We start from the raw sequence: 22,925 nt of genomic DNA on the forward strand, positions 1-22,925 counted from the left end.
AATAACCCCTCAGCAGCAGAGGGGGCAATGACATCGACGCGGTCGTCGATGTGCTTACCGGACGCTGACGACGCTGGGGATCGGCGCGCAGAAGGTGTTAATTAAACCAAATGACGTCACCATCGTGTAGGATGGACCGACGTCGTTTTTTTTTTACCAGGCGCTGACTACACTAGATCGCTGAGTGCAGAAAGTATTAATTAAGCCAAATAACGATTGGACAAAATGTCCGATTCGCCCCCTCTGCTGCTATATGGTCCTCAGTCCGAATAATTAGTAAATTACACGGTGTAGTGTTGGTTAGATTTTATTATGGCATGGTTTAGTTTAGTTTTGGTGTGTTCAGGTCGGTGCCGCGTAAGTGTTCCTGAGCTCAGTAGTCTCTATTAAAATCTGATTTTGTGGATTGATTGTGCGACTCGATGTTCAGTACGTATGATTGGGGACTGGCTAACTGTGCAACGGAATAACTGTGAAGGGATTATTACGTCATCTGGACGCACCATTTATTGTTGCTAAGGTGGTAAATAGGGTGTAGAGTTACAAGCGAAATGAGGCTGAAAATCTTCATTTGACTGAACTAAAATAGCGCAGGGAAAATAGTTACCTGTATTTGGTGCTGGACGTCGTAAAATGCTGGCGCAATGATGAGGAAATGTAATGAGGAGAAACCATGCAGTTGTGAGGTTGACAGGCAATTGGGTAGTTGTGATACTGGTGGTCATGCATTCTACTTATTATTGAACTGACGAGGTTTGCGCAAATTAAGTACATGTACCTCGGATTTATGACCGCACTGCGGCCGTTTAATTGTTCCGGCAAGGGGGGGGGGGAAGAATCAGTTCCTTATCCCCAAGGCATTTATGTGCTCAAGGAACACTGTTAATTTAGCCTCAGGCCGTGGATCCATATAGGTCCCTAACGACCTGAATGGAGGCCTGACATGAGTTTGAATGGACCCAACACACTCTTATGTTTTATAAATAATAATCTGTTTCACTTGATGGGGTGAGTGGGCATTGTGCTCACTCACTCGTGTGTTTATTTGGAAACATTTATGTGCGCACTGCGTGCTGAACATTGGTGTATGTCCGTGGCAAGGGAGGAAAAGTGCGGGAAGGAAGGCTGCTATCCGTTGTTTCTAGGTTGATCTAAGGTTCCGCTTTGCAGGAATTTTGAAATTTATGTTCTAAAATATTTTTAAACTGAATTTGGAAACATATTCTGCGCTGTTTTATGTTAGTAGAACATGCATGTAGAGGTATATTTATTTTTAGAGTTCACATTTAAGTGTAAATGTAAATTTAAATTTAAATATTTTTTTTAAAAATTAAAATAATTAAGTACATAGATAAATTAAGATTGAGGGTTACTGCATTTTATTGTTCTTGTACGTGTGGGTTTTAGGGTTGTTTGGTTTATTTTGTCATAGTTTTATTGATGGAGCCAATTTTTTATTTCCAGGCTAAGTAGTTTTTTTTTATAAATAAAATTGATATCTTTGCCGAAAGATCGGGTCTATGACATGTCAAAGACATTTGATCTCATTTAGTCCCTAGTTTTTAAGTTTATTAGCCTGTTTACAAAAATGATAGTTGATTTTCTTTTGCTTTATTTATGTGTTGAAAGTTTATTTCAGGCTAACTCTGTTTTAATAAGACATATATCTTTGCCGAATTACTCGGGTCGCTGGGACGGGTCAAGGATTACTGAAGTTATTTTTTTTGTTTTCCCCCTAATTTTAGGTTTGTTAGCTTGACTGCTAGTTATGGTTGTTTTCAGATTTTTAATAAGAGTAATCGGGTTTTATATGGAGATAAGTTTAGTGGAGGAGGTTATTTGATATTTGGCAATTGGAAACGGGTTTCTTTGCTGAAAAATCAGGTCTCGTTAGACGTGTCAAAGTAGCCTGTCTTTTGTTAACTGCCTGACAAGGATGTTTGGGGCTTGTTATATCCTATTTTTAAATTCGGTTATTTCTAGAAATTTTAATATATTATGGGATATTAATTGTATATTAGAGCTTTTCAAATCTAGGATTTCTGAAAAGGTTTAGGGGGTTCCAATTGCCTTTTGTGCTTTTTGGAAATTGGTTCTTGGTAGTTGGAATTTAGTGCAATCAGTGGATGCATGTTGCAGGTCTTCTACTGTGTGGCAGTGGTAACAGTTTATGTTTACAGGTTTGGGGCCTATGTATTTGCCAAAAGTACCTGCTAATTTGGTTTTACCTGTGATTATTCGGTTAATTATTTTTTGGTCAACCTTGTTACATTTGGGTAGTTTAATAGACCTGTTAACTGTTGTTAGGATGGAGTGAAATTTCATACCTTTAGGGGTGGAATTCCAGTGTTCTTGCCATTTTTGATTGATATAGGTTTTTATGAAACATTGGGCTTCTGTGATGCTGTATCTAAGTGTGGCTGGGATGGGGTCTCCTAACTTTCTGTTTGTTTGCCACTTTATCAGCCTGTTCATTGCCAGGGATTCCTATATGTGACGGCACCCACATGAACGCGACTATTTGATCTCTCGTGCATAATTCTTTGAGCATCAGGAATGCCACGTCAAGGAACAGCTGTCTTGAATTAGTGCATCGGTTTTTAATTGAGTTTATTACACTAAGGGAGTCGCTAAGAATGACTGCTTTGCGGATGTTATTGTTTTTGAGCCAATGAAGTGATTCAATAATTACCCAGAATTCAGTAGTGTATATATAGCAATGTACTGGTAGCCTGGTTCCTATTTGGATGTTAAATTCAGGGATTACAATTGCAGCTGCCCATCTGGGTGGCTCAGCTGTTTTGGACCCGTCTGTGTATATTTTAATGAAACCAGGGTAGGTGTCCTGTATGTCATTTGCGATTATGGATTTTAGTTTATTTTCTTGTTCCTGTTTGTTTCCGCATTCTGTGGCCATGGTGTTTACCCTTGGTTTGGTTTGTGTCCAAGGGGTTAGGTCAGGTGGTTTGGTGTATTCTTCTTGTTGTTCAAGTATTGGAAGTTGTACCATAATTTCTAGGATTTCTTTGCCACCAGATAAGTTTGGAACTAGTTTGTGGCTAAAAGAGGTGTTACATCTACTCATGACAATTTTAGTGGGATGCGTGTTTGGATGGTTAGCTAATCGAATGGAGTATCTAACACTTCTTGTCGTCTCAGTTTTAGTGGTAGTTCCCCAACGAGAACTTGAAGCTCGTCCGATGAGGTGGAGGGGAGTGTGCTTGTGAAAACAATTAAAGCTTTTATTTGGATGGCATCTAGTTTGTTTAGGAGTGGTTGTTTTGCTGAGTTATTCACTTGACAACCATAGTCTAATTTGGATCTTACTAGGGCTTTATAGATGGTAAATAAGGTTTCTTGGATGGATCTCATGTGGTGCTTTGAGATTTCTTAAAGAGGTTTAAGTCTTTATTGCAGCTTCGTGTAAGGGTATCTATAAGGTGTTCCCAGGTTCGTATAAGGGTATCTATTAGGTGTTCCCAGGTTAGGTGGCTGTCGAAATACATTCCTTGGAATCTTACTAACGAAACATATTTGATCAGTTGGTTTTGTAGATAGAGGTTAGGGTAGGCTAATTTGTTATTTCGTTATGGGGTAAATATTATTGCTACAGTTTGCTCATGTGACATTTTAAACCCCCATTGATCCTCCCATCTCCCTATGTCATCTAAACATTTTTGTATTTCCGTAATGACTGGTTTTCTGGCTGGGTTTCCTGCTCTCCAGATGCCGCTGTAGTCGGCGAACTGTGAGATATTAACTTTAATGGAGGCTAGGTTAAGGGCAAGGGCGTTAATCATAAGGTTGAAGAGTAATGAACTGAGTACGCTCGCTTGTGATGCTCCATTTCCAAGGGAGAATTCTTTGGAGTGGGTGTTTCCTACTCTGGTTACAATCTTACGACCTGCTAGAAAGTTTGCAATCCAGTTAAACATGCATAAAGTAATTCCAAAGTTGTTGCGTTTTGCAATCAATCCTTTTGTCCAGACTAGGTCAAAAGCTTTTTCTAGGTCAAGAAAGATCGCTATGATTTCTGTCTGTTTTTCTCATGGAGCTGAATGCTAGTTTAATGTCCGTTTCTAATCGTAGTAGTTGGTCGGTGTTGTAAGGCTTATTACGAAAGCCATATTTGTTTTCTGATAGCAGATTGTTGCTTTTGATGTGATGTTTTAATCTGTTTGAGAGTATAGTTTCCATAGTTTTACACACGTTATTGGTGAGGGACATGGGTCGATATCATGCTATGTTGTTAGGGTCTTTGCCTAGTTTGGGCATGGGAATAATGATGGCTTGTTTCCATCTATTTCGTAGTTTTCCATTATTCCATATTTGGTTGAGTATCTTAATAATGGTTGGTGTTATATTGCTGGGGAGATTTTTATATATATTATATACCTGATTTGATCTTTTCCAGGTGATGTTTCTTTCTTTGACCCTAACGCTATTTCACATCCGTATAAGGTGATTTCGCTGTTTTAAGTCCGAATCTTGGATTCCTGTCTTGAAATAGGTGAAGGGTGTTTTCTGCCGTATTTCTTTGGTCTTTGAAATTTTTTGGAATTGTTCTTGTCGCTGCTCATGTCGGAAAAGTGACTAGCAAGCATATTGGCCTTTTCTTGATTGGTGGTAGCATCCAATAGTTTGGGAGGTGAGTAGGTTGATTTTCCTCTAATAGATTTTATTTTATCGCAGACCTGTTTGGAATTTGATTTTAGGTTTAATTTAGAACAAAACGTTTGCAATGTGAGAAACATTATTTATAGTCTGGGCGCGTGGGAATTTCCAGTTTAGGATATTAGTTGCAGAGAGGTCATTGGGAATCAGGAAAACAAGCGCCTTCTAGCAGGATTCACGACAGAGACTCGCTTGGTATAGAAACCCCTTTGGCTTATTACAATACGTAATTCGAAAGTGTCTAGGCCGTAGTGTTTCGAAGTTCCTGAGCATAGAACTTGACATTATGATTAGAATTAAAATTTACGATTGTCTGTAACATTTTCGTCAAATAATAATAATAATAATAATAATAATAATAATAATGATAATAATGACTTTGAATAGCGCCTAATCTTTAGAAGCTCTAAGCGCTTTACAATATTAGACAACACTTATAAGATAAAAAACATATATAATGATATGATTACAAAAACAAACACCATGACATTAGAAAACATAAAAAACATGCTGAGAATATTTAAGGTAGGAAACATTATTAGGTCTTTAAGTTTGTTCTTGCAGTCGAAATAAGTGAGTTTTGAGAGCCCTCTTGAATGTGATCACTGTGTCTTTGTGTTTAAGTTCAGTGGGCAATTCATTCCACGTTGCTGGGCCCTGGTATGCAAAAGAATGCTGTCCATATGACTTTGTTTTCATGGTGGGAATAATGAGTATACGATTGTCAGAAGAGGAGTATAAGTATCTTGCTGGTGAGTACACATGGGTGAGGTCGGATAGGTATGTTGGACTAGAGTCCGACAGTGAAACGTAGCACAGAGAACAAATTTTGTGTTTGATTCTGGATCGAATAGATAGCCAGTGTAGGGTACAGAGTGACGGGAAGGTGTGCTCTGATCATAGCATGATCCGAGCAGGTGTTTTTAACTTTTTGAAGTTTCTGAAGCAGATATTGAGATGAAACAGACAGAACTGAGTTACACTAGTCCAGTCTTGAAAGTGCTAATGAACACACAAGTGTTTTAGTGGCATCAACTGAAAGATATTGGCGAATGGAGCTGATGCATCTCAGCTCAAGATATGCAGCCTTGCATATGTTCATGACGTGTTGGTGCAATGTGAGAGTACTGTGCAGATTGTACATTGCTAAAAAGACTGATTGAATTTAGATGAGATACAAGCTGGTATAGACCAACCTTTTCTAAGATTTTTGATATGAATGGGAGATTAGAAACTGGGCGGTAGTTCTTTAAATCGTTATGATCAAGTGTTGGTGTCTTCAGCAGAGGCTTTACAATGGCAGTTTTGAAAAATGATGGGAATTGCCCAAATGAGAGTATAGTAGGTTATAGTTTGACATTATATTTTTGTTCGTATAACTGTATGCATGTGAAGTTTGAAAGATATCGATATATATTAAGAGTCAGTATGTTTGAGTTTTCAATCTGAGTCTGCTTTGTTATGTGTCGTGATTTACGTGCAATTTAATTTCATGTCTGTGCTGCTGTAAAATTCTTCAAAATTTTCAAATTCAGAACGACTATAAAATGCACATACTGTGCGAAGCACCTGTGATCGGTTGAGCACAACACTATTGGCATATATTGAACATGTCAATAGCCTAGTGGTCAAGGAATATAGTGCACATGTATATAGCATAATGGTGTGTGTGTGTGGTTTGGATTTTTAACGTACTGTAACAATTTTATTCATATCGCAACAATACATGCAATTGGGCATCATGCCGCAGATATGTACCACCACGTCCCACCTAGTCATATTATTCTGACACCATGTCAACCAGTCCGATCACTAAGCTATTGATGCTGCTAGTACCATTTTCTTACTGTATGGACGCATTGGAGATGGACGCTGTAACCCCTTAAGGCCACCTGAGCGGTCTATAGCCTAGGGATCCAGGCGTCTGTCTGTATCATGTGGTTATGTACCTGACCATCAGGGATTCGATCCCACTCTGGGATAAGTTAATAACAATACTAACAACAATAAACTTTGTTTCACATGTTTGCATGGTGACAGCCCAAGAAAACCTCTAATATATTATATTTTGAATTATGTAATATATTATAATTTTAGGATATGCATTGTTTTCTAAAGACAAACTCTACACACTTGTGAAGATAAGTTAATAGTGTATTTCTAATATCAAAGAAAACGAATGGCTGTCTGCTTTCTTCTCCTTCTCCTCATCCATTAGGTCGTAATTTAAACAAACAATAATGACTATAACACCAACGACATCAAAGGTTCCAACAACAATGCAAACAGCTTCCATTATGAGGAAATCAGAAGCACAAAACATAGTTAATGACAAAAATATTAATGTTTGCGTTAACTGTAATAATCACATTCGTACGCTGTTACCATGATGATGATGATGATGATGATGATGATGATGAATTTGCATGAAACAGTGCAATGCACTATATTTATCTAAACGATCGAGAAAGCGCAGTGAGTAGAGCAATAAAGTGATGTTCTATTTGTGTATATCTTTGTGTGTGTGTGTGTGTGTGTGTTTCTACCATACCGTGGCTACAGCTGCAACTTTGTCCGTTGGGATCAATAATTGCTGGAAGAAAATAAATCGTTGCAGGATGTAAACCGATTTTGTTCTTAGCTACCAATGGCAAACTATCTTGCGACTCAATCAAACAGCTTTCCATTGTCAAACTACTTTGCGACTGATCTAAACACTTTCCAATGTCAAACTACTTTGTGACTCAGTCTAAAAGCTTTCATTGTGAAACTACTTTGCAAAAAGTTCAACATATTATTGTTGTCAAGCTACTTTACAACAAGTTCAACATATTTTTGTTGTCAGACTACTTTGCAACGAGTTCAACATATTTTTGTTGTCAAACTACTTTGCGACTAAATCTAACAGCTTTGCCATTATCAAGCTTCTTTGCGACTCAGTCTAGAAGCTTTATGATGTCAAACTAATTTGCAACACATTCGAACAGCTTTCCATTGTAAAACTACTTTGCTTCTCAGTCCAACACTTTTAATTCTCAAACTACCTTGCAATTTATTCTAACAGCATTTCATTGTCCAACTACCTTGCGACTCAATCTAACAGCTTTCTAATGTCAAACTAATTTGCATCTCAGCCTAACAGGTTTCCATTGTCAAACTATTTTGCGACTCATCTAACAATTGTCCAATGTCAAACTACTTTGCGACTCAGTCTAATAGCTTTCTATTGTAAAACTAATATGCGACTCAGTTCAACACATTTTCTTTATCAAACTACTTTGCGAATCAATCTAACAGCTTTTACACAATCAAACTTATGTGCGACTCAGTCTAACAGCTTTCTCAGTTCAAACTAGCTCGCGACTGAATCGAACAGCTTTTAATTGTCAAACTACTTTGCCATTGAATCTAAGAGCTTTCTAATACCAAACTACTTTGCAACGCTGTCTAATGTCTTTCGAATATCAAACTACTTTGCGACTCAGCCTAACAACTTTCCGTTTATCAAACTACTTTGCGACTCAAACAACTTTCCAATATGAAAACACTTTGCCAGTCAGTCTAACATATTTCAATTGTCAAACTACGTTGCGACTCAGTCTAAAGGCTTGCCAATGTTAAACTACTTTGCGACTCAATCTTGCAGCTTTCCAATGTCATACTACTTTGCAACTCAGTATAACAGCTTGCTAATGTCAAACAAACTACCTTGCGACTCAGTAACAGCTTTCCATTGTCAAACTACTTTGCCCCTCAGTCTAACAGCTTTCCATTGTCCAACTACCTTGCGACTCAATCCAACATATTTCCAATGTCAAATACTTTGCGACTCAGTCTAACAACGTTTCAATATGAAACAAGCTACCATAAAACTTGACCTAACAACTTTCCACTGTCAATATAGTTTGCGCCCAAGGCTACAAATTTCCATTGTCAGATTACTTTATGACTCAATATAACAGCTTGCCAGTGTCCAACAACTTTGCGACTCAGTCTAATATCTTTTTTTTCCAATGTCAAACTATGTTGTGACTCAATCCAACATTTTTCCAATGTCAAACTACTTCGTGTTCCAGTGTAACAGATTTTCAGTGTCAAACTACTTTCTTACTAATGCATTTTGCAGATGTTTACTCCTTGTCTTTTTTAAAATACAAAAACAATCAACAAAATCAGCTAATTAAACTTCAAGGACAAATACCCTTCTTCAATTTCTGAAATTTCAGCAAAAATAAACAGTGCACAAAATTAAAAATAATGATTTCACTACAGCATCTTCATGAGAAATGTTATGTATATTTGATTTAATTTATATTTGAATTAATATAATTTTGTTTTGTTGATCTTGATTTTATTTTATTCCAGTACATGCTTTTGTAATGTAATGTTATTAACTGGATTTGATATTTTCCAGAAATTCAGTTCCGTTTTTCGTAGACCTAATAATAGAAAATTTGTAGCTGATGCTGACGTGGTTCCTGGCCTTGATTCATGAGTTGAAGTAAACAACTTTTTTATGCTTTTTATTCTTTCTTAGAGTAGATTCGTTTGATGAAATCGGGGCCGTACTTGAAGTACGTGACAAAGAACATAAATCAAATATTTCGAAACTCTTGTTTTACCGGACAGTTGACCCTCATCTGGGCATCTATTTAATATTAATATATTGAGAAATAATTTATTCTTGCCTAAACACTTTTGACGTCAAGGTGATTTTTGCTGTGACCAGTTTGAATTGAATTGTTAAATTTTTCTTTAAATTATTTGGATTCTAAGAGATTATTATTCCCTGGAAATACTTGTGCTCTAAATTAATTCTTGGACAAAGACAGTTATCGAAATTAACAGAATGCAAACACTTGAATATTATTTTCTGTAATTCAACAAAGAACTTTTGACGCTTCTGTGCTACACTCATCACAGCATAAGTCATCGCCTTTCATTTTGGATTTCATCGGGATTCGAAATCAATTTCATTAGAACTTTTATTACCAACTCTATTTTATAATTCTTGTATTATTCTTGGATTACTTTTTGATTTGATTCTTAAAACCGTAAGTTCTTTTTCTCAGTTTTACCTTATTTTTCATGGGAAATAAATTATCTGTTATATTTTACAAAGATTGTTGTCTTCACTTTTTTATTGTTACTGTTTAAAAGATTCTAAACACGTAACAGAAAGAAAAGAAAAGGAAAGAAAGAGAAATTAGTCTATTTGCATATGCATATATATATTTCAATTTAGAATTTCTGAGGAGATATTATTTCATGCTGAAACCCTTCTCAGATTGTGTTGTTCCAAACAAATTTAAAACAAATATATTTATTAAACAGCTAAAATATTCAGTTACAAGAGTCCTATATGTTTCGCTTGTAAAGTAAAGTTGCATTGATATTTTGATAATATACATTACTTACTGGTGTAATGGTTGATGATCTCCCACTGACAGTCCATGTGGTTGTATAGAAGTGGTGGTAAGTTGCCCAAGTGAATGAAGGCTAAAGCAAACTGAAAACTGTTTATAATAATTCTATAATTGATTGTATAATTATTTATTAATGAAATATTTTCTTATATTCTTTTATTCCAGTGCATTTGCTTTATAAAATATATTACTATACTATTACAATCGCTAAAGTGAATTGCATTCATATAGTGTTGCTTTCTGTGAATTGGTGCACGATATGAAGTTAAATTCACATTATTCCAACAAACAACACTATTGGAAAACATTTTCCGATGAAGAGGGTAATGGTAGATCCATTACATAATGTTATATGACGTCACATAACATCAACGAGTGGTATTAGTGCCTGTTGGAACATGTATATTCCTGTAATCAAGTATTGTATCATGCACCGAAGTGGAAATGCAGCCGGATATAAAATTTATCCCTTTTATCAGTCAACAGAAACTCGCAAATTTTTGACGTGGGCAACCAAATACTTACATGTTTCAATACAAATTTTCCTACATGTTTCACACTGATGGCAGGATGTTGAAACATATACTCTCTTTATATATAATCACATATCAAATAACAATCTTCCCAAATTGAATTCGATCATATAGATTGTGTATTGGTTAGGAATAATCGGAAAGAAGGACTGACCAACAACAGTTTAAATGTACTGAGTATAGAATATCAATCTCACGTCTCCTTTTAAGCATTTCACACGCTTGGTCAATGTGTAATGACGCGACATACTTTAGGACTTTTGAATGCAACTTTGAAGATATAGAATTTTAAAAAAAAAATCCGTATTCATTTCTCATGTTGCAAGAGGCTGATGAGAAGCTAACAACAATAATTAGACTTCATGTGGACTTTTTTCAAACTTGCACTGCAGGAATACGTCATTGTTGTGGAAATGACGTAACTGATTAATGTGGAAAACGTTTTGAAAAAGATACCACTTCAATCAAAATGTTTGGTTTGGTCCGGAGCTTCACTATTAGGCATTGTTTTAGGCAAATGTGGCACATACTTTTAGATTATGTAAGTAGATACTGGATGGTCAATCGGTTTGGTCACATTCTGATATCTGTTCATCCAGGCAATCAAGAAGAAGAGGAGGAAAAACAAGAAAAAAGTGATATAAGCTCGAAACCTTTTGGCGTGGAAATACTGATTTGAGTAACAGGCATAGGGGCAGATATATTTTCTAAATGCAAATTATAGATTCATAAATGTTATATTATTTATCTTATTGATACGTTTAAATACTTTATCATGAAATATGTTATAAACGTTGATGTTCTTTATGTTTAAAGTAAACTTTCATGAATAACTTTTGACATTTCAAACGAGTCATTATTACAAAGAGAAATGGTAATTAGTAACAAAAAATATAATGTCTTCACTATGAAAAATTCAATAGGGATTTGTTTCCGAATATTCAATCAAAGTCCTTAATTATTTCACAAATTTGCCAGTCCTTTCGTACCTAACCTTCGAGGAATTGCATTGCTTAGAGTACAAATATCAATTTAAAAGGAGATACGTTTCGTGTACATATCTGAGTCCCTGCAGGACCATGATACTGCTGACATTATTTCGCAGAAAATCTTGTCCATGACTCAGAAGAATTAAACAGAATAGACTATAAATTATTACCCTTTCGTTAGTATATAAAATTTGGAAGACATCTACCTACCCACCGTAGTTAGAAACTCACAATTGCATAACACCTACGCACCAAGACTGATAGCTCCAATTCACTAACGGGAAGAAAATCATATTCGGAGCACTCTCACCCATCAGTTGAAAGGGTCGACACCCTCCGAAACGTTAGAAGTTCAGTATCGGAGATATCAAAATAACACTCACCCTCACTATATTTACAGCAATCATAGAGGCAGACAACCATGCAGATTTTTCCAATGTGTTACTCGTTAGTAGAATTTCACAACGGCGACCCTAATTTTGAGGCGGAAATCAGTATTTTGCGAAGATTTATTAAAAAGCTGATAAAGAGGACGGGAGTTTAAAGTGACTTATGGAAGTGATAAATGGAAGCGGTATGGAAATGCCAAGAAAAGGACAAGTTGAAGATAAACTGCAGAGAAAGAAACTCCAGTGGAGAAAATCAAAATTTGCAAAATAGCTGTACAATTTTGTCGGCAGTATTTAGGCCATATAAAACATCTGAACTTTAATCAATTGCCAACGTTATTGCCACAGATTTACGCACAATCACTAGTTTAAATCCCAAGGTATAAAAACAACTGTTTCGTTTGGGATTGTTAGTTCAGAATCGTCTTTTCTGCGGATTCCTCTTATTGCGAATTTGATAATAGTTTTGGTATAGAAAGCAAAAGATACAAGCACAAAACACTAATAAAAAAAACGTTTGTACGATACACTAAACCACAGAACCATATATCCACAAATTTGGCTGTTTCAGAGGATATTTCTTTTAAGATTATAGATCGCCAATTGCTTTTGCCAGTAGAAGAAAATAAAACAATGTTTACTCCAAATTACCTGTTCCTGAGTGGAAGAGATTACTTAAATATTTGGCAGTGTGGATAAGACGAACTTAACACATCATTACTTGGTAAGATGACCTGTTGAGATAGGCACTAGTACGAAAATTCAATTCTATTTATCTATCGAAGACTGAATAAGTGTGGTGTTAAAATTTCCGGAGGTTTAACGCAGTTTTAAAATCATAAGAAAAGGTCACATGTCACTAAATAATGGTCAAACACGTTTGCAAAATTGCTGAAAAATGCCGTCCCACAATAAAATCTATTCTTGCATTCAAAGCATAGAATAGAGATAGAAATATTTTTGGCTGAGGATATTAATTTTGAGATGAGTTTTTCAAAACGGACATTCTGAAAATATAAAAAAACTATGACATTCAGCAAATCAATGTTACAGAGTTGCTATTTCAGTTTTTAATGATTGGCAACTTTACAAGTTGTACTGACTCTCCTCTACATTATATTGGTCTGACTACCGGATGTTCTATGACTTGAACATTTCTTCTATACCGACGATCTGCTAGTTGTTCAGATTAAATGTTCGAAAACAAATCATTTAAGACGTAGAGTTTTGAGGATACTGATTGTATCACTTCCTCGCTCTCTTCTTTGTCCAGTAGTTGCTAACGAGAAAACGATTGAGGGAACAAATATCCATTCCATTTATCAGGAATTATGTCTTCGTTCTGAGATGAGAAATAATGACTCCGTTATTTATCCAAAATTTGAAACGTATTTACCTATTCGAACAATTGGCAAAGATGGGTCTTTCTTTTCATTTTACTATTCTAGGAGAGGTGACGCTACTTGGACATTGTAAGGCTCATGATTCTTCAGAACTAATCTAGCAACATGCGATTAGATTAATGAGGCATACAAGGAATACCTTTGTTGTCAGTTTGATTAGAAAGTTTATCAGAAAACAAGTTATTTATCTACATTCAAATTCAATTTATTTTCTTTCAAGACACAAACAAATTTCCGTTACCATCTTAAATTATTATATGGCCATATATGTGACATGGCACATTCGATCCAGCCTTTATCGGAGATACCATATCACAATTACAGAATACGATTTAAACCAGTCAGGCCTCTGTCAGCTCCAAATATGTTATTAACGATGTTGGCTCAAATTATGTAAAGAACCCGACCCTTACAGTGATATTACCTTCATACATACATCTCTTTCTGATCACCAGATCCCAATAGTGTACAATTAATTGTATCTTCTATCATTCCTTGACTAACTGATTTATAAATAACGATAATGTCTGAAGAACGTACCAATAAGGGCACGAACACCTTATGCTGCAAATGAAAAGTTCAATGTGTTCACAGCTATCTAATATTCCTATGAAATAATCATCACACCAGAGAACAATATCTTGTTAGTGACCTTCTGTCTTAATTGGGAAGGCAATCGTGATCTCAGATATTCCGTTAACAGTAAAGTGTCTCACTGAATATCACGACTGTATATTCTTGTTTCGTACCATTTCAGTCTTGTATATACTGTCTTCGCATCATGTTCGGAACTAATGACAGCTGACATTCCAAGTGGATAATTAGTACAAAGGAACCTGTGACGTACTTAAGCAACAGATACAAATTCTTTTACTTGGCAAAACCTGCAAGAATTGGTATCTGAACCTTCAATACAAATCCTTAGTTTAATCTCATTGGTAGCACCTTTCTTTCCAGCCTTCTCGGAATCCATTTCGCGACATTGTTCAATCGAGACCGTGCACAATTTGGGTAGATGATGGTGTCAGATTTTAAAGGAATATAATAACAGTTTTTCCCACACTTTTCTTATTGTACTTGTGTCATACTAAATGTATGTATTATAATATTAAAAAGAATTAGTTGTTTTTACCTGTATAGTGTGACTATAATAGACTTTCTATTGGTTTTATATCATTTGGCTTTTTGTTTTGTCCTAATATTTAAACAACGGCTTTTCTGTTTTACTTTGAATTTGGGTCACATATTTTCATATTATCATAATTCGACTGGATAATGATAAAATTATGTTGTTTAATGCGAGTGCACAATCAAACTATTTAATTAACTGAAATTGGACAGACATTTTTGATCTTATTTACGAAATTACGTGTAAATATTAAATTCCGTCAGACTCCTGATATAATCTTGCAAATACCGTATTATATCTTTTTTGAGAACTAGAAATAATTTAATAACAAGGTTCAACAGAATGGTTAACGAACTTACGCATGTGACAAAGAACAATATAGAAATTATATACTAACCCACACACCTTTTCAGAGTTCTGCATATGCTAATATCGTGACATAAATTATAGGTTGCTGTATTTGTATAGGAACATTTGAACGACGTTATGAATACAGTATCGATTAGTAAAAACAAAAGAGTTCATATTTTCCCATACAAATGTAGTAGCATGTTTACTAAATACTCATTTGGCTTTTCTACCTAAAGCTGAATCCTAAAATAAATTCACAACCATAGTTCAACAAACACACGGTAATTTTATTCATGTACACATATCACCGACCATCAACCGTTAAACTTAGTCACACTCGGTATTTCGTTTAAAAATAAATCTCGTTTGGTCTGCTTAAAATTTGCATTTAGGGTCATGTTGTGAATAAATGGACCTTGAAACAACTTTTTCAGTTGATACTTGTTTTCCAGTAGGCCCTTAATGAAGGGATTTTGTTCTAATGTCGATCCAACTTGATTCTACTTTTCTAGTTGTGACGGACTGAATTTATTATCCATGTAGATTATGTAATGACCGTAACGCAGCTGCACGTGTGTTTTCTTTCTGTCATTGATAGGTGCGAAAATTGTTGAATTCTTTACATGAAGTTTTCAAGAAGGCTCAGACGTAAAACGTGTTTGTTCTGGAACATCACATTCATTGAATTGTCGTGTTTAGTAAATTCTCCTTTGGAATAATGTCATTTCTGTTGGACATGTAATCTAATTTTGTTTTCAAATTTAGTGATCTACTGACTCGTAGAATGGTATTCACTAGAAGAGACGGAATAACCTATATTCTGTTGTTTTTTTTTTTTGTTCTGGAGAGCGCGATTCATAGTCTGAACCATACAATTTCCCAATCGATGTGAACGGATATAATAAATAAGTGTTTAAATGATCAGAATGATATGATATTTTCATTATTGCATGTTATCACCTTTGCTGTCATGAATCTATCGCTGGACATATCAGATATCACTTTCAGTCTTGCTCGGTGGTAACTTTCTTTTGTGACTCAGTGAACTCATCCGCAATGTCAATATTATTTTCTCTAAGTTCATATGGACCAAAGAACGTGCTTTGTTCAGCCACAGATGAATCGAATACAAAGAAAGCTCCGGCTTTTGCTACATGAGCTTACGTTGTTTGTTTACAATAAAAGTAGTTTCTAGCTCACGATGCTATTTTTAGACACACGTGTCCTGCAGTTTTCCAAGCAGCACAGTATTGAGAATTGCTGCATGATTAAGACAATGTTAATGGAAATAAAATTAGTATATAATAAGTTTTGTTATGTTTTGGGGTTACATAACATACACATGAGTGAAATGAAACATATATGTACCGATCATTACATTCTTACAATATATTTTAATATTTTCGAGCGATACCTGTTTCTGCAAAACATTCGTTCAAGTCAGTTAATATTTCAAAGGGAATATCGTCCCCCACACTTGTGTCTGAAAATGCGATTCAATGGAAAATGGGAAACACAAATTCACACTTCCAAATTCCCTCGACAAAGTCTAGATTTAAATAAATTTAAACATATAGAAAACTTTAAAGAATTGTATTAAGGTGAAAGTAGGTAATATTCATACACCTTCATAATGTAATGAGAGTAGCCAGACATAATCATTAAGAATTTGAGAAGGAACGGGCAAAAAGTAAATATGTAACGTCGAGTGTAAATAAATGTTATCAAACTTTAATTTGATATCACGCTACATTTATATATGGTATTTCCCACGGAACATGCGTCAGCCATTTTGGAAACTTTATTAGGCATGGAATTATATATATATATATTGCATGGTCGTCAAATATGCCTAAGTCACACGATACTATTCTTGCAATAAATCATTATATATATATATATATATATATATATATATATATATATATATATATATATATATATATATATATATATATATATATATATATATATATATATATATATATATATATAGGTAGATAGAACGTTTACCTCTGTCATGTGGTAAACAGGGTCCATGACGAATGTTCTCGAACAGATGGGCATAGACATCTGAAGATGATGCATACAATGAGGTAATGCTCTTATTTTAACGTGAGCAGACATTTTAGTGTGACGTTTCACTCTGCTTATTTTAAAGACAAGAAACAACCTAGTTATGTTATTTAGGACTGGAAAAATCTTAAACTTGATCTGTATACAAAAACAACTCACGAAACTGCACACAAATATTATGACTTCATTCATATACTTTATGTAAAATTATGTGCAAGTAAGGGAATAGTTACCTTCTTAGTAAAAGTATCCACTATGCATTGATACAATGTTTATTTTAAAGACTTTTGTCTACCTTGCAGTATAGTAATCGTTTGTTTGTTGTCCTGTAGATACATGCACGCATAGATAATTTAATATACCTTATTTTCATACACTGAAGACTATAAAAATGGAAATATGGACATACGAGGAGGTCCAATTTAATATTCAACGTTCTCTATGAAAACAGGAGAAGAAAAAGAAAAAGAGACTCCAAGTATATCAAAGCGATAACTCTGTAAGAAGTGGTAAAAACATATTTGTCATCAAATTAATCCGAAACCTTATTCTGGCGAATCTTCACAGCCAATTTGGTTGAAATCAGAGAAACTAATGTTAATGACAACGTATTCACAAGTAATTGGCTTGCGATGAGCCGGAAATGTATACAATGTACTTCAAGTATTGTCACCCTTCATTCGATCTCTTTTAAAGATGAAGTTTCTTCGTGAATTTGAAACAAAACAAAAGGATCGAATGAATGTAAGGTTTACATGAGTTTGAGATTTGTTGTTTAAGTCAATCAGGGACAACAAATGATATAAATACGCATATAGTCAAACCAATCTGAACTCTTGATGAGACGAAGTTTGACTGCAAATTCGTTCGATATCAAGGAAAACATATTGATTCTAGAATGTTCGCAATGTTTTCCATTAGCTATCCCAATGTTAAGATATAAAGGGCCATAACTCGAAGAAATATATCTTAAACTACTTTTAAGATAAAGCTTCACTGTACTGTTGGTTTTAATCTTTCCATAAATGTGAGCATTCAACGCTTACAAGGTTATGCACTAGGAATTGCTATGCTAAGAGGACCAAGGCCTATAACTCTAATAAATACTTGCGCAAGCGTACTGATCACTGACCCGTGCTCTAGTCAAGATGAAGATTCAGTGCAAATTTAGTTAAAATTATATTACGATAAATATTGAAGACAGAATGTTTCCAAGGTTTTGCATTAGCAATTCCAATGCTAAGACCATCAACGGCTATACACGTAAGAAATATGTTTCGAATTTGCGCAATATCATCCTCTTCGGATTTACTATTTAAGAAGAAGCTATACTTGCATCTTCTTTGAAATCTAATAATAAATGTCTATGTTAGAAAGTTGATAAAGGTGAACGGATAGACTGAAAGATGTAGAGATGCAAGCCATGTATAAGTGTCATCTCCTAGAAAAATCTATAATAGCCATTTGATGATTTTATCTGGATAATTGGAAAATACCAATTATTCATATGTCTGTGACTGTTTTAAAAGCTGTTTCTACGATTTTACAACCCAGAGAGAGAGAGAGAGAGAGGGAGATGGAGAGAGAGAGAGAGAGAGAGAGGGAGATGGAGAGAGAGAGAGAGAGAGAGAGAGGGAGATGGAGAGAGGGAGATGGAGAGAGAGAGAGAGGGAGATGGAGAGAGAGAGAGAGAGAGAGAGAGAGAGAGAGAGGGAGATGGAGAGAGAGAGAGAGAGAGAAGTACTATCAAACTGTGGATTTAGATTTCTACATGACGACGGATCTGAAATGAAAAATGATTTCTTTTTATTTTAACCCTCTCTTGTAAAGGTGAAGTTTTTAATGTTATATGTACATAGAATGTCGATGTACATATTTTTCGCCTTTTATTCTGGACACAGAAATCGTAATTGTCTTAGAAATTTTCATTCAGTCATCCGAAGAGATCTTATTAATAATACGAAGTCATTATTAGGAACTTTAGCATATATATGCAGAAATAGCCCGGAAAGAAAATATTCATTTTAACTTATCATAAACTCTCAGAGGCTCTGATGAAATATATGCCACTTTCGTGATAATAAGTGTACATCGTCTAAATGTAATCAATAATTCATACTAGCGAACGCTTCATTATATTCAAATAGCGTTAGATTAAATTTTGATCAATTTAATTCAAATAAACTCTTCATTAAGAAAGAGAGTACAGTGTACGTGATTTACATAAGGATTCTCGCACAACAGAGACTGTGGCTGATACAAAGTCCAATGTACATTTGAAGATATAAAGGTTGACTATGTAAATTAGTGTAGATTTCGTCCAAGGTGAATATGGTTCATGTGTATTAATATATGTTTCCATTAGCAACGTAATAAAAGTATCGATTCTAATATCTATTTTACAAATGCTGTCATAACTTTTGACGGAAAGAGTCTACGTTTTAGTCCTTGAGGTTGGAGTCTGTATAAAAAAGGTGTTATTTATATGAAGACATATTATATCATGATTCCGTTTATCAGGTTAAAGCGTCTCTCACAGCACATCTATCAATACATTACTGGGACTCATCCATTGCTGCAGGGTCCCATTTAAGTGGCTAAAGCGATTTCTGTGAATGCAGCTTAGTTCAATTCATATAAGTTTAGATTTTCTATTGGTCAGATTCTATCATTATGTGAATTTGCAACATCAAATAATGTGTTCTTCATAGACCTGAGTACAAGATTTGAAACATTACATCCGAATTTTTTATATACCATTCCTTATAATAAAGATGAATTGCTGATAAAATGGTACACTGAGTTAGCTCCCATTAAGTGCCATACTCAGAAATTACTGTAATACATGAACACAAATTATTAAAGTTAATCCTAACTTACTGTTTTGGTATCTTTCTTGATGGTAGACAACATGTCCCGTGCACATACATCTATTGGTGTGATGCGAGTTGAAATATGCTATAATAAATATAAGAATGACATCTGCATCAGCCTGTATCAAGCTAATAATGTTTTAAAAGTGCCGCTAAAACCAACAACCCAAATCAAACTGTATATATCCTGTATTAATATATCAATACAAACAAACAATAAAACACCGAATGTAGTAATAGCATTACCCCTGCTGCTGTTGCTACTACTAGTACTACTACTACTATGGTTGACAATAGCACAACTTTTTTAAAATGAGAAAACCGTGTACAGCTACCTAGGAATAAGGAGCTAATATTTATTAAGATTTAAAAGGTTTTAACAACCACTGGAACACGAAGCTCATCCTTTTAACAACTACTGGACCACGACGATCACCCATTTAAGTGTGACTAATTTGCATGCATGGCATAAGCAGTAATTTGCGGCAAAATGTAATACGTCCTCATTCACGATATTGCTAAGGAAAACAGTCTACATCATTAAGTGCGAAAATATTTTCCAATAATTCAAATTGCTTGACAACACTGTTTACATCTCTGCTAAGCATCAACTAGCATTTGACATATATATATTAATGCTATCAAGAATAAAACACAAATGAAACGTAAACTTTCTTAGTCGGTGTATTTGAATCTATCAAAGCACGTTTATTTCCCAAAATATAATTTGTAAGTTAAAAAGGTGTACAACAAGTTAAACGTATCACATTATTCCATCATAGATTGAAAGAAGATAGGTGCAAATTCAGCCAGCATTTACATTACATATGTTTCTTAATTCGCTCTTTCAATAAGCATGAACAATACTAACAACATTGCAAACATAATAATCTGAGCATTATTTTTCTTCCCCATCTGTGGAGTTAGTTAGTTGGTTGGCTCTAGTGCCAGCGGATGGGGAGACCTCATTAATATAACTGCACAGCTGAAGAAAAATATTTGGAAGTTGTTGCCTTCATGGGGCTTAGAAAAAGACAGTTAGTTCTTCAATAAATGCGGTAATTAGCTGTTGAGTTAGTAACCTTTTCACAGAGACCATGTGGTCACGTTTAAAAGGCTTGTTCATACCTTTCAAGTGGTTGGTAATTGTTCCGGTGCTACTTCAATTGAAAGGGAAAATAAAAGCATCTTAAAGCATAGTTTATATCAAGATTTCCGTTCAATGCCGGCATAACAGTTATGGAATAATTTTAAGCTTGAGACATTAACCCATTATGACTTTCAGACATTTTCAGTAAGACCCGGGTTCACATTTACGTCTTTTGAAAATTGAAATATTATTTAAATTTGATACAAGTATACCCGAGAGGAAGGAGAAAGAAGCTTAAGAGCGCTGCTGGCATGCTGGTGGCAGATGGAATGTTTCTCAAATCACTGAAACTCTTGTGATATACATTTCAATACCGACATGAACACATACATATAAGTACACACACGCGTAGCTCTCTTTTTGGTCGATACAGACATGAACATCTAAGTACACACACGCGTAGCTCTCTTTTGCACAGATGATTATGGCTGAATATCTTCATTACCTTTCTAAACATGCTTCTGCGAAATTTGTTGGAAGTAGAATGGTCTGACGTGTCCATGGTTTGAGATAAACTGGTTCTTCATTATACTTTATTGCTAACCTAAGATAAAACTTGCCATAGAAAACGTCATAACCTTTCGGTACTCTAAATATTAGGCGTACAAATATGACGATGATTATAACGATGATGAGATAATATTTACTATTCAATTTTCCAATCACATCGTGCATACAACCTGGCCCATGTTCCAGAGATCGCTCGTGCAGAGCCCAAAGTATAGGAAACACTGTAATATATATATATATATATATATATATATATATATATATATATATATATATATATATATATATATATATATATATATATATATATATATATATATATATTTTGCAACGCATTCAAGGTAAATAAATGCCATGGTTATATTAACAGAGTCATATTACTAAAGCAGATGTTTTCTGCGAGTCAAAGAACGTGTCAGAACTTATTTTCTAACTGTCTTCTTACAGGTAACATCAATTATTTTAGAGTCAAAGATACTGTGAACACTATTGATCTAGTTCTTGTCTTGCCAGAATTATAGACAGAATGTTTATCTGATGAACAGACATGTAATATAGTGTTTGTGTGTGTGTGTGTGTCTGTGTCTGTGTGTGTGTGTGTGTGTGTGTGTGTGAGAGAGAGAGAGAGAGAGAGAGAGAGAGAGAGAGAGAGAATTTACCTATTTCTATGGAATAACACTCCAGATTATTTTCTAACTGAAGGAGGTCTGGAAGAGAAATATGTCTGCTTTTGTTGGGCTATTGATTACATTAATGTTCATTAAAACATGTACATGGAATGGCGTCCAATAAGTTATATTACATTTAGATATAGAAGCGTTTAATATGAAATATACTTCAAAATTAGTTAGAAGAAAATGTGCCTAGATCCATATATGGCTTTCCTTATTGACATGGTTTTGACTTCTTTTTTGAAGCTCCACGAGTGCAAATGTTACAGTATATAGAGACAGGTAACCAAATGACACTGTACATTTTCACGTTCTATAATTTGCTTTATAACCTTAATTATGGTCACTTCACACTCTATCATCCGCCAAGCACTATGCAAAACTGTTTCAATACACATACAGCGTTTGATAGTAAAACCGTCTAATACATTACTCATAACAAGCTTTACAGAGATTGCGAATACAAAGATACAAAGAAGTAATTGAAGGGTTGCATAAGAGACAATTTATCGAGTTAATTGTGAAAACACAGACACACACACATACATACATACATACATACATACATACATACATACATACATATATATATATATATATATATATATATATATATATATATATATATATATATATATATATATATATATATATATATATATATATATATATATATATATATATATATATATATATATATATATACACTCTGTGTATATACCAGGGATATACCACAATACATAAAAGTTTT

At 34.6% G+C, this 22,925-nt stretch overlaps 1 protein-coding gene across 1 annotated transcript in view; it reads right to left on the reverse strand.

Moving 5' to 3' along the window:
* Positions 1 to 22,925, reverse strand: part of LOC149791067 (uncharacterized) — a 50,183-nt gene that overhangs the window by 19,391 nt on the left and 7,867 nt on the right. Inside the window, exons 5-11 of the mRNA XM_089971456.1 lie at positions 22,163 to 22,210; positions 21,641 to 21,724; positions 19,851 to 19,928; positions 18,715 to 18,753; positions 16,908 to 16,967; positions 10,093 to 10,173; positions 7,226 to 7,267 (exon numbers count right to left, since the gene is read on the reverse strand). Coding sequence (XP_089827582.1) covers positions 7,226 to 7,267; positions 10,093 to 10,173; positions 16,908 to 16,967; positions 18,715 to 18,753; positions 19,851 to 19,928; positions 21,641 to 21,724; positions 22,163 to 22,210 — 432 coding nt within the window. The remainder of the gene's footprint in view (positions 1 to 7,225; positions 7,268 to 10,092; positions 10,174 to 16,907; positions 16,968 to 18,714; positions 18,754 to 19,850; positions 19,929 to 21,640; positions 21,725 to 22,162; positions 22,211 to 22,925) is intronic.

Source organism: Sinohyriopsis cumingii, chromosome 10 (assembly GCF_028554795.1).
Source record: "Sinohyriopsis cumingii isolate HCF-2022 chromosome 10, ASM2855479v2, whole genome shotgun sequence".
Lineage (NCBI taxonomy): Eukaryota > Metazoa > Mollusca > Bivalvia > Unionida > Unionidae > Sinohyriopsis > Sinohyriopsis cumingii.